The 12515-nt window shown below is 38.7% G+C and overlaps 1 protein-coding gene across 1 annotated transcript in view; it reads right to left on the bottom strand.

Moving 5' to 3' along the window:
* LOC133554901 (metabotropic glutamate receptor 7-like) overlaps positions 1–12515 on the bottom strand; it is a 297424-nt gene that overhangs the window by 91837 nt on the left and 193072 nt on the right. Inside the window, exon 6 of the mRNA XM_061904168.1 lies at positions 10246–10446. Within this exon, the coding sequence (XP_061760152.1) occupies positions 10246–10446 (201 nt within the window). The remainder of the gene's footprint in view (positions 1–10245; positions 10447–12515) is intronic.

Here is a 12515-nt window from a genome sequence, read left to right as displayed (position 1 = left end):
AACTTACATATATCATAGGGAAAATATATTTTAATGCAAGGCACAGTTGAGCTACTTTGTGCTCCTCAGAAAGTAGGGCAGTTTTGGCAAAATAATTCGCGTGTTCCTTTTTCAAAAGAACTAAGTCTGATATAGAAGATTTTCTAAGGACACTGTGTTCTTTAGAAGGGCCTCTAATGATCACTTGCTGACATGCCAGCACAACTGTAATGTCTGAAGTGTTTCTTGTTTCAAACCCAATTGGCCCTCTTCTTCCGCTCACTGATGCCCTGCAGTGCAGATGTCATGAATAGCCACTGACATTAATTGTTAAGTACATCACTTTCTGTACAGGCCTAAATAATACAGAGGTTTAAAGCAAGCAACCGTACCGGATCAAATAATCCCAGATATTACACAGTCACACAGTTATTCAGGGCTCGGCGGCCTAGTGGGTAGAGTGTCCGCCCTGAGATCGGTAGGTCGTGAGTTGAAATCTCAGCTGAGTCATACCAAAGACTATAAAAATGGGACCCATTACCTCCCTGCTTGGCACTCAGCATTAATGGTTGGAATTGGGGGTTAAATCACCAAAAATGATTGCCAAGCGTGGCACCGCTGCTGCCCACTGCTCCCCTCACTTCCCAGGGGGTGATCAAGGGTGATGGGTCAAATGCAGAGAATAATTTCGCCACACCTAGGGTGTGTGTAACAATCATTGGTACTTTAACTTTAACTATTCAGATATCTTTATAAAATGCAATAGATGGAATGTTTTGAATCAATTTGCCTGATACCTACCTTCTACTATTATGTTTTATTTTTTTGTGCTGACTAATGCAAGTAAATGGTGTGATGAAACTGATATACCGTAGATGCAAATTAAAATTAAAATCAAGCAAAAACATACTTTATACCATAAATTTTGACCTACAGTCTTGTTTCCTCTTGTTGTGTATTATTTCCCGTCAGTGGCACACAATTATATTGTGTGGTTTTGTATTTACATTTCCTGCAGATGTAGACTGCAATGGACAATGAGGACTGCAAACAAGATAATCAGTGTCTAACTTTCCCCAATCCAGGATCAAATCATGAAATGGGCAGGTAGCATCACTGCAGACCCCTCACACCCTGGTCACAAACTGTTCAAACTGCTCTCCTTTGGCAGGCGTTTCAAGTCACTGTACGCCAAAACAACGCTTCATGAAAAAGTTTATTCCCTCAGGCTTTTAATCTGAAGAACACTGTGAAATATCACTGGAACTAATCGTTCGCTGTGGATGTACTAACTCATGCTCACTTCATCTTTTTGCTTTGCTCTATTCACCACAGCACTATTATTTATTAGCCCTGCACATATTAGTTATTTAAATACTTGTTTGTATTTTTAGTTAATTTTTCATATTTCTTTCTCTCAATTGAACAAGAGAGCACAACCTACCAAATCAAATTCCTTGTGTGTTCGACATACTTGGCCAATAAAGCCAATTCGGATTCTGAACCATTGGCAATACGTGTAATTAATTGATTTACAGCTTTCTTTAGCCCTTCCCTAACACATTTAGTAGTCTTATCGAACTTACAATGCACCCACTCTCTGTTTCACCACTCCAGTTTCAGCTATAGCTAGCTGCTAGGCTAGCAAAGCTAAGATAGATAGCAAGAACTTGACTCGGTGAAAGAAAATATGTGAGTATGGCTTCCTGTTCTTCATGCACCTTTGTCATGGATAGGTTGTCCTTACACGAGGGCCATGTCAGCCAGTTAGAGCAGAGTAACTTTTTTATCTTTAGACGCCCAGACACGCTTGCTAGCGTTAGCTGTAGCGAGCTGACTAGCCCGGCTTGTATTAGCCCTAAACGTCTTACAAGTCGTTTAGGGCTTAAGATGCATAACAGATTTAGCCCTTTAGCTAGTCCTACAACCCAGTCCACCAGACACCACACCTTAGTAATAGGGGATTCCAACACCCAGAACATACAATTTAGTAAACCGAGCATCCGAAATTGAAACTAACCTTAGAGAACTGACTCGCAACAGGTCAAGCAATCTTTTAATGTCACATTTGATAACTGTTTTTGCTTACAGTAAATTACTATATAAAAAACTGATATGTTGTTTACCTATTTACAAAAAACCTGTATAATTTACGGTAAAATAATGGAAGCTATAAATTCCAGGAATTTACCATACAATAAATTAGGGCCAATTTTAGTGTTGCCAATCAGCCTATCCTGCAGGTGTATGTATTTGGAGGTGGGAGGAACCCAGAGTGCCCAGAGAGAACCAACGTAGTCCCGGGGAGAACATGCAAACTCTACACAGAAAGACCCCTTGCCCGGAAATTTAAAAGCCTACTGAAATGAGATGTTCTTATTTAAACGGGGATAGCAGGTCCATTCTATGTGTCATACTTGATCATTTCGCGATATTGCCCTATTTTTGCTGAAAGGATTTAGTAGAGAACATCGCTGATAAAGTTTGCAACTGTCGGTGTTAAGAGAAAATCCCTGCCTCTACCGGAAGTCGCAGACAATGATGTCGCAAGTGTGGGGGCTCCTCACATATTCACATTGTTTTTAATGGGAGCCTCCAACAAAAAGTGCTATTCGGACCGAGAAAACGACAATTTCCCCATTAATTTGAGCGAGGATGAAAGATTCGTGTTTGAGGATATTGATAACGACGGACTAGTAAAAAAAAATAAAAAAAAATAAAAACGATTAAAAAAAAAACGCAAATGCATTGGGACGGATTCCGATGTTTTTAAACACATTTACTAGGATAATTCTGGGAAATCCCTTATCTTTCTATTGTGTTGCTAGTGTTTTAATGAGTTTAATATTACCTGATAGTCGGAAAGGTGTCTCCACAGGTGTGTTGACGCCAATGTCTCAGGGAAGTCAACGGCAGCTTCATGGACGGCAAAAGTTCAGCTTTTCTCCGGTAAGAAGCGACTTTTAACCACAATTTTCTCACCGAAACCTGCTGGTTGACATTTGGTCTGGATTCATGTTCGCTTGACCGAGCTCTGATCCATAGTAAATTTTTACCTCCGGGAATTTTAAACAAGGAATCACCGTGTGTTTGTGTGGCTAAAGGCTAAAGCTTCCCAACTCCATCTTTCTACTGTGACTTCTCCAATATTAATTGAACAAATTGCAAAAGATTCAGCAACACAGATCTCCAAAATACTGTGTATTTATTCCGTTAAAGCAGTCGACATTTAGCTGTGTGTTTGCATAGCGCTCATATTTCCTAAAAGCACGTGACATCTTGCGTACACGTCATCATTAGACGACGTTTTCAAGACGAAACTCCCGGGGAATTTAAAATTGTAATTTAGTAAACTAAAAAGGCCGTAATGGCATGTGTTGCAATGTTAATATTTCATCATTGATATATAAACTATCAGACTGCGTGGTGGGTAGTAGTGGGTTTCAGTAGGCCTTTAATCCAGGACCTTTTTACTGTGTGGCACACTAACTATTGTGCCACTTTGCTGCCCTATCCCCAATACTAGTGCAAAATACCTGTTTCCGACACACATGAGGATTTTAACTTAAAAGTGTTTGTACAACCTTTCACTGGACCACTCGCAACATGGCCTTCCGCAACATGTTCTTTCAAGTGAGCAATCAAAAATTAGCCTTAAATCCTCCTTATCTGGTAAATAGCTGCTTGCAACCTGTTCTAACACACTTAAACACACAGCGTGGTTCATTTTGATGCAGTTTACAATGAAGCACATGGACATAACCCCTCGATCTCTGAAATGATTTGCCACAAAAATACAAGATACAAATGTTGGCGGCAAAAAGTTAACCAGGCTAATGTCTAAACACAAACCCCTAAAATAATTAAGGCATGCTGTAAATTTAAATGTACTATGTGCAAAATCTTTAATTTAGACAGAATAATACCGTACATTTTAGAGTATTTTCATGAATGTGACATAACAGTATTTGCAAATTCATTGTACAACTTTTCATTATTTTCACAGTAAAGTCATGGGGTTTCTACGTATTGTAACCATAGTAATTTAGGTAAGCTACTGTTTCATGGTTTGCAGGAACACACTGCACTTACTACTATGATAAACTATTTTATATTTTACTGTGTTTCACTGTTGATATTTTACAACACTTTGCCATAGTTTTTAAAGTCATTTTTTTACAGTGATACACATGGAGAGAGAGAGAGAAAGAGAGAGAGCACTGAGCAGACAAAGCCTCGGGTAATAGCAGATAGATTAAGTGGATTCATAATTTTGCAATTGGTCGGTTAATTCTTGAAACAATCAGGGGACCTGTGTACTGATGCACTCCCATTTTAATTCCAAGTAATTTCCGACTAATATTGGTTATTTGTTACACCCCTACTACCTGGAGATAAATATCGTATACATTTGTATAGTACTCAAAAGAGATATCACATTTTATATTTATTTGTTATTAATGTATGTATTTATTTGATATGGAATAACAGTTGCATTGGAAAAAACGGACAGTGTTATAGGAACACCTGTCTACAGGAGGTTGTTAGGATACAGAATAGGTGTTAAAATGTTACAAAATATTGAATGAATACAACGTACAATACATGAATCATGTGTACAACTTTGCTCTGATTTCTGCCAGAGTTTAAGATGTATGGTGTAGATGTTGAATCATATAAAAAGCAGCTAAAGTGTTGAATGGCCTTAAACCTCTGCAATAACGTGGCTCTGTCCGGTTTGAGTTGTACTTTGTTGTTTTTTTTGTTTTGTTTTTTCCACTCCTTGTGAGTGCTTTTTGTTGTTAAAATTGTAATGAGGCTTCTCCAGTCTGTCTCTGCTTAGAGGTCGTACTTGCAGCTAAACCAATTGTAACAACATCGTGTTATAATTAAAAAAAAAAAATGTTCAGTTTCCCTTTTTAAATTACAACTTGCATCCCCGTTTGTGTTAAAATAGTAGATTATATTGTTATGCAAACAAACATATTGTTATGTATGTTTCTTCTCTGCAAAGTCCATTTTCAGTGTTTACGGACTGGAGACTTCAGTATCTACATACAATTTGGGAAAGTTATGTTACGGACCACGGTTGGCTGCTCCATTTGTTATTGTATCACAATCATTCTTACAGGTAGACTCCTTTTAAACAGAAGATGAGTACATGGTGGATTAATGTTGTCATAATCCAACTACTTAAACATCATTATGTAAACTAAAGCCTTTTGTAGGAGCATTAAGGACCACATTCTTTAGGAGGAGGGGAATGTAACGTGATTAGCAATTAATGAGTCGTTAACAATTTTAAGCTGCTCAGTGTCTTTCTTAGAAGTAATCAGAAACGAGTCAAGTGGAAAGTGGTCAGAAAGTTAATTCATGAATAATCATGATGTGATTACTAAGCATGGATTCATTAATTCTGTCTATTCCAGGGTTTTTAGACGAAAAGACTCTAAAGTAAAATAAACTGAGTTCCATTTAGCTGTCAATATGTAGTTAATGATAAAGTATTTAATGCTAACCAACACATCCATCTTAACCGCCTCTGATAAAATGGGGCATTGTTTGGACTGTGTCATGTTTTGTGAGCATGTTTTGTTTAGTTAAAACTCCATTAGTTCCTGTTTTTACGCATCCTTGTTTGTTTTGTCACCATGACGACCCACTAGTATCACCTGCCTAATTCATGTGACTCACGCACCTGTTTCAATCATGTCATTATTATTTAAGCCTGGTTTTTCAGTTGGTCGTCTTGGCATCATCACTCGTTCTGTGCTCATTCCATGCCATAGTTCCATGCTCGTTCCATGCTTTTCCAAGTAAGTTTTTGTTTATTCATGTCACGTTTAGCGAGTGTTTTGTTTCTTTCCCATAGTTGACGTTAAGTGTAAGTTTTGTTCCGTGGCCAAGTTTTTTGTCTCCGCTTTGTGCGCGCCTTTTGTTTACACTTTTTATAGTAATAATTAAATCATGTATTTACCTTCACGCCATGTCCGGTCCAATTCTTTTGCATCTTGGAAAAACAATCCACGCAGCAAACTGCCTCAAAGTCCACATTTTGACAGACTGTTTTTTTTTAACAAAGTGGTGGCCAACCAACCACAAAACAGACCACAGAAAAGCCAAACTGCAGTACTATCTCTTACTGTCTTCGCAGCAATAAAAAGAGAGATCTTCAAAAAGCATCATTTATTCCACAAACTTCACAATGGTCATACCATTGTAACTAAAAGGTGCAGCAGCATAGATCAACAACTGCTGATTGTTTTCTTTACTCATGCATTGTCAATTGTTGCTCGGCTGAATTGGTGGAACACAATCATTTGTGCCCAAAAGGCCTAATGAAGATTTTCAAGCAATTGACGTTAGCCACGCCAACTAGACTGTTTGAATGGCAAAAGACAGAGAGATTGCAGTAATGGAGGGCCAGTCAGGCATACAGTACAATATCATAGACCGGTGGTTCTCAACCTTTTTTCAGCGATGTTCCCCCTGTGAAAATTTTTTTGATTCAAGAACCCCCTAATCAGAGCAAAGCATTTTTGGTTGAAAAAAAGAGATAAAGAAGTAAAATAAATATATAAATATATATGAATATTGCATTGTTGCATTTCTTTTTACAGTTTATGAACATATATTCATATTCTGTTGAAGCATTATTCAATAAATATATTTATAAAGGATTTTTGAATTGTTGCTATTTTTAGAATATTTAAAAAAAATCTCCCCCTACCCCTTGGCATACCTTCAAGTAAACCCCAGGGGTATGCGTACCCCCATTTGAGAGTCACGGTCATAGACCACACAAGCAAGTGAATAGATAAACATTTGTTACTAAACAATAAGGCTTTAAATTTATTAAGTGCTTTAGTGTTTTTAAAAAAGTCACGCTTCCAAACTCTTGCATTATTTAAATATACCTTTTATGGTCTCCAGAACGTAAAAACTGCATGTACAGAATAAACTAAGTACAATAGCAGCGAAGGCTGTACAATATGATTTTTTTTTTTTAAACAGATACTGATACATTTCTGCTTTCCAAAACCAATACCAATGACGAGTGTCTTTAGCGGCGATTGGGGGCTAGCTGTCCAGCATCATCATTTCCATAAGGAAGTTGCATATCACTTTTTGGCACTAGGATTGTCTCTGGCAGGCCTTTTTTGCACTTTTCGGACACAGCAGCAGAGGGAACAGCCGACAAAACATTATTTGCCTTTGAGCAGCTTCTTTAGCAGCAGGTGTTTTCATCGGCTTTCGAGGGAAGGTCATGGTGATGCTTCCGGCAATTTGGGTGGCTGATCAGGTTTGATTTGTTAAAGCCTGTTGATTTTTCCTTTTTTTTGCAGAGTGTTTACAGAGCATTGAGTGCAGGTGACACACAGAATGTATTTCTATGACGGAGTAATGGAGTCCCGCACAGTTGCCGCCATGTTTGTTTACACTGTGAGCTGTAGGCTCCAGTGAGCTCAGGGGGAGTTTACAACCATGTTCAGGACCTCCTAAGAGGTACACACAAAGTCTGATATAACGCAGTCGTTGGGGTTCACAAAATACAGATCACGTTATTTCTGAGATTGCGTTATTTAGAAATCCTTGTCTACCATTTTCTTTTCAAAATAATACAATAAAATGATCTCCAAACCAGACCTGAAATGAATGGTGGATTGTGCTCCCACGTCACATAATGGAGCAGACTCTATCCGAGTTGAAAATCACTGGGTTGATCATTTGTTAATTTATTTATCATTGTTTATTTACCGCATTTTTCGGCGTATAAGTCGCTCCGGAGTATAAGCCGCACCTGCCGAGAATGCATAATAAAGAAGGAAAAAAACTTTTATAAGTCGCACTGGAGTATAAGTCGCATTTTTGGGGGAAATTTATTTGATAAAACCCAACACCAAGAATAGACATTTGAAAGGCTATTTAAAATAAATAAAGAACAGTGAACAACAGGCTGAATAAGTGTACGTTATATGAAGCATAAATAACCAACTGAGAACGTGCCTGAACATATTATGGTAAGAGTCATTCAAATAACTATAACATACAGAACATGCTATATGTTTACCAAACAATCTGTCACTCCTAATTGCTAAATCCGATGAAATCTTATACGTCTAGTCTCTTATTTGAATGAGCTAAATAATATTATTTGATATTTTACGATAACATGTTAATAATTTCACACATAAGTCGCTCCTGAGTATAAGTCGCACCCCCAAACTATGAAAAAAACTGCGACTTATAGTCAAAAAATACAGTAGTTATTTACAGTTACGTAGCTGCTGGTTTATGTCGTCGTCAATGCTCAGTGCAATCTTTCTATTTTGTGTGCTTCTAAATATTTTCTAGCCTTCTTTAGCCGTTCCCCAACACATTTTATAGTCTTATTGAATTTACAAAGCACTTTTTATCTTTATTTCACCGCTTCACTTTCAGCTAGATAGCTGCTAAGCTAGCGGAGATAAGCCAGCCCCGGTCCAAAGTCCACCCACTCCGAAGACAGCAAGAACGCAACTAGGTGAAGGAAAAAGCAAAAAACTAGGGCTTCTCATGGAGAGAATGTACCTGCGAGAGGGACCTGTCCACCAGTTAGAGCAGGGTAACTTCGTAACTTTAGATGTCATTTGACACGCAGGCTAGCATTAGCCGTATTGAGCTAACTAGCCAAGTTTTAGCAAGCCTAACAGACCTACAAGCTACGGTGACCCGGCTAAGATGCATAACATATTTTGCTTGTTAGCGAATCCTACTCAAACTCTTCCAGCCACCATACCGCAATGTAAAATTGCCAAAATTCGGGGTCCACGACCGCAATTTATAAAATATGCTATTATATTGGGTCGTGCTATATCGACCTTTGAGTGTAGTAGCACTTGATTTGTGCACCTCAACCCACTTAGAGCACCATATGAGTAATCTCTCATTGGAGTGTTTTTTCAATTTATTTACTGTATCTGTTTTGCGAAGCTATCCAGCAACCCCCGCGACCCCAAACAGGACAAGCGGTAGAAAATGGATGGATGGATAGCCCTTTGAGACACTAGTGATTTAGGGCTATATAAGTAAACATTGATTGATTGATTGATTGATTGATGTATCCCCATGTGCATGTCTTTGGAGGTGGAAGAAGCCGAACTACCCTGAGAGAACCCCAGCAATCCCATGTAGAACATGCAAGCTCCACACAGAAAGACCCCGAGCCCAGAAGTAGAATCTGGGACCTTCTTGCAGTGAGGCACAAGCGCTAACCATTGCGCCACCATTCTACCCCGTGCTGAAACCTAATATGTAATATTTGACTTTGAAACACATTTTTGCAAACTATGACATATTTTGTGTTTTTCCCATTAAAAATGTAAATTTTTTTTTCTTTACAAAAAAAAAAACAAACTTAAAAGACATGAAAAAGTAATAACTTCATATTAGGGACGGCGTGGCGCAGTGGGGAGAGTGGCCGTGCGCAACCCGAGCGTCCCTGGTTCAATTCCCACCTAGTCCCAACCTCGTCACGTCCGTTGTGTCCTGAGCAAGACACTTCACCCTTGCTCCCGATGGGTGCTGGTTGGCGCCTTGCATGGCAGCTCCCTGCATCAGTGTATGAATGTGTGTGTGAATGGGTAAATGTGGAAGTAGTGTCAAAGCGCTTTGAGTACCTTGAAGGTAGAAAAGCGCAATATAAGTACAACCCATTTATCATTTATTTATGGATAGGTCTGAAGCTGCTGAAAGAGTTCCATCCATTTTCTACCGCTTGTCCTTTTCGAGTCGCAGGGTTGAAGTGTTTAAAGTTAAAAAACAATATATATATGAGCATTTTCAGCAAGGAGGGATAGTATGAGGTTTTGGATAAATAAATCTCATGTTCTGATAATAATGAGGCAAAAATATCAGTGTTGTTATGACTTATTGACCTATTAAAGGCTGTAATTACCTTATCAAAAGTATTCAACTTTGCAACTCCTTTTTTGGAAAGTATGCATATTTTGTGTGTTTTCCCATCATGAAAAATGTTGGATTTTCTAAAATGAGCCTAGAACATAAACAACTTACAAATATATAACAACTTGGAAGAATAAGTCTGAATCTGTTGAAGAATGTAAACTGTATAACTTACTTTTTACCCTTTTTTGAGCATGTCTGTTTTTGTAGAAGGCTTACTGTAGTTTCGAAGTAAGTCGATTCAAGGATTACAATGTTTAATAGTGATATTCAAACAAACTTTCCATAAATAACGCAATACCAATTTGTAACATGACTCACCGTTGAAGCTGGAATTCCGGATGTACTTGAGCAAAATTTTGCCCTCAGCAGACTCCATTTGTGGACAAACGCCAGGATGGTCGGGACACAGGTCCCTCTGCATGTTGTGTAGCGCGTGGGCCATTGCGTACAACGCATCAATCACAAACTGCACTTTTCCTTCCTGCTCATACTTGGAGTCGATCCCGATGCGCTCTTGACCTGAGGGAAGAGGAGGAAGACGACTAAGAGCCAAATGCACCACAAGCCATTAGACATCACATCAGCACTCACTATCATCTCCACCTCCAATTCCTTCCTCCATTTATCATTTGTTGGCAGTTAGTTAAAGTCAGATTTTGAGGGAATTACACCTGAAGGGACAATGTGGTAGTCAAAATAAACAAGAGGATATGTTTTATTCCCAAAAGCCAAAATTGCCAAATATCAGGCTGTGCTGTCTGTGACAAAGCTAGCAGATTGCATTAATATGCTGATGTACAAAGTAACGGTCGGCTAAAAACGAGCCTCATTGGCCTCATCCACAAGGTGATAAAATCACCATGAACTTTAGAGACACACTCCTCTGCACTGGCTTCGTGTTCTTTTATATCTTCCTCACAGTGCACTGCCCTTTCACTATGGGTTGCTGTAAAGGTTTTGCCTCCTGCCGCTCATACACGGCACGAATACATAATGTACAACCCGCTTTTGAATTCTGGTTGTTTTTCACTCGGAATGATGGAAACTGCGGAAAATCCAATGATAGAATGGAAATGACATCAACACAAAGATTACTAGTGCCACTAGCCATCAGTTGTAATATTCAACTGTCTGTGACAAACAAAGAAAGGCAGCACTGAAAAAATAAGAACAACTGCACAATTTAGTCTCATGTCTCGCAGTGGCGTAGCGGGAAATGCTAAGGGGACGTATTTAACATAAGATTGTGGTAGATTACTAAGTGGAGGGAGGTCAAAAACAATCAGTGATGACATTTCAGTCCATTTTTCGCATCTTAACATATATTACAGTCAACAAACGTTTGCATCAAAAATTTGCATAAGGTAACCTGTGTGTACAATATTTCAATGGAAAAGCCTTTTGTCAATGTCATAAAAATAAAAAAAATAAAATGTGAAGAAGGAAAATATTCAAGCAGTTGCATGGCCTTCACAGCCATAATAGGCATTCTGAGTGGAGATTGAGGGAAGAATGAAAGTCATTTACAATAATTTCACGGAGTGTTTGCGGGGTGCACATCATGGACGATCATCTTTTTTATCTTTGACGTACGATGAAATATACAAAGCAGTTTAAAAGAAAGGAAACCAAGTCCTTGGGCAAACAGTCATTTGTGTCACGCCGCCGTTACCATGGACGTGCATGCAGGCAAGATTAATACAGCATCGCACATCACCAGCATCACCCACGTAGAAAATGAATGCGGCGTGATGCCTGTCAAATTGTGGGCACCTGGTGTTTGAGAAATATGAGCACCCATCACTGTTAGCAACAACAACATCATTATAGCAACCACACACATGGAAATGCAACAAAACATGGGGTCATAAAAGCATTAATTTTGTTGTCACTTTCACTGTAATTTCAAACCTACTGTAAATAACATGGACTCTTTTTACAGTGCTGAGCTGACTCAGTCATTAAGGGACGCAGGGAATAAGATGTTTGCTACTTAGAACTTCAAGACGGATGTTAAGGAAGTAGGTCCGCAGGCGTTAACCAAAATATTAATGAAATCGAGGCACGGATATACCCTGGGAAATTCAACAGGAATATCTTAAATGAGGCAAAGGAACAAACAGCCTGCTGCCTCACAGTCGACTGGCCTGTATATAGAACATGGTTTGCAGGGGTGTAATGTTCTCATTATTGCAGCCATATGAAGTAATGTTATACTTCATTACTAACAAGCAGCTTCAAAGTTAAGTATATGGTAGGCTGGCTTTTAATAAGGAGAACATAATCTCTCACTGTCATTCTGGACTCTAGATGTACTACTTCCGTTGTTTCATGACCAAACTTGCATTGCCTTGATGAGCGTTTTCGTCAGTGTTTAGCATGTTTATTCATCGGCATATTTTCTTTAGCTTTGCTGGTTATCGAATGCCTTTTACTTAAAATCTAGAATACGAAATACTTTAGTGATCCCAGAGAGCTTCTGTCTATTTTAATTCAACTCAGAGGACTTGCAGAAAAGTATTCTTCACATAGTTGCAGCCTATAAAATGTTTACTGCAATCCTTAATAGTACTTTTTTTGCTTTAGAC

This window comes from Nerophis ophidion, linkage group LG06 (genome assembly GCF_033978795.1).
Source record: "Nerophis ophidion isolate RoL-2023_Sa linkage group LG06, RoL_Noph_v1.0, whole genome shotgun sequence".
NCBI lineage: Eukaryota > Metazoa > Chordata > Actinopteri > Syngnathiformes > Syngnathidae > Nerophis > Nerophis ophidion.
The sequence above is the reverse complement of the archived record's forward strand: the minus strand, read 5'-3'. Positions and strand labels throughout refer to the sequence as shown.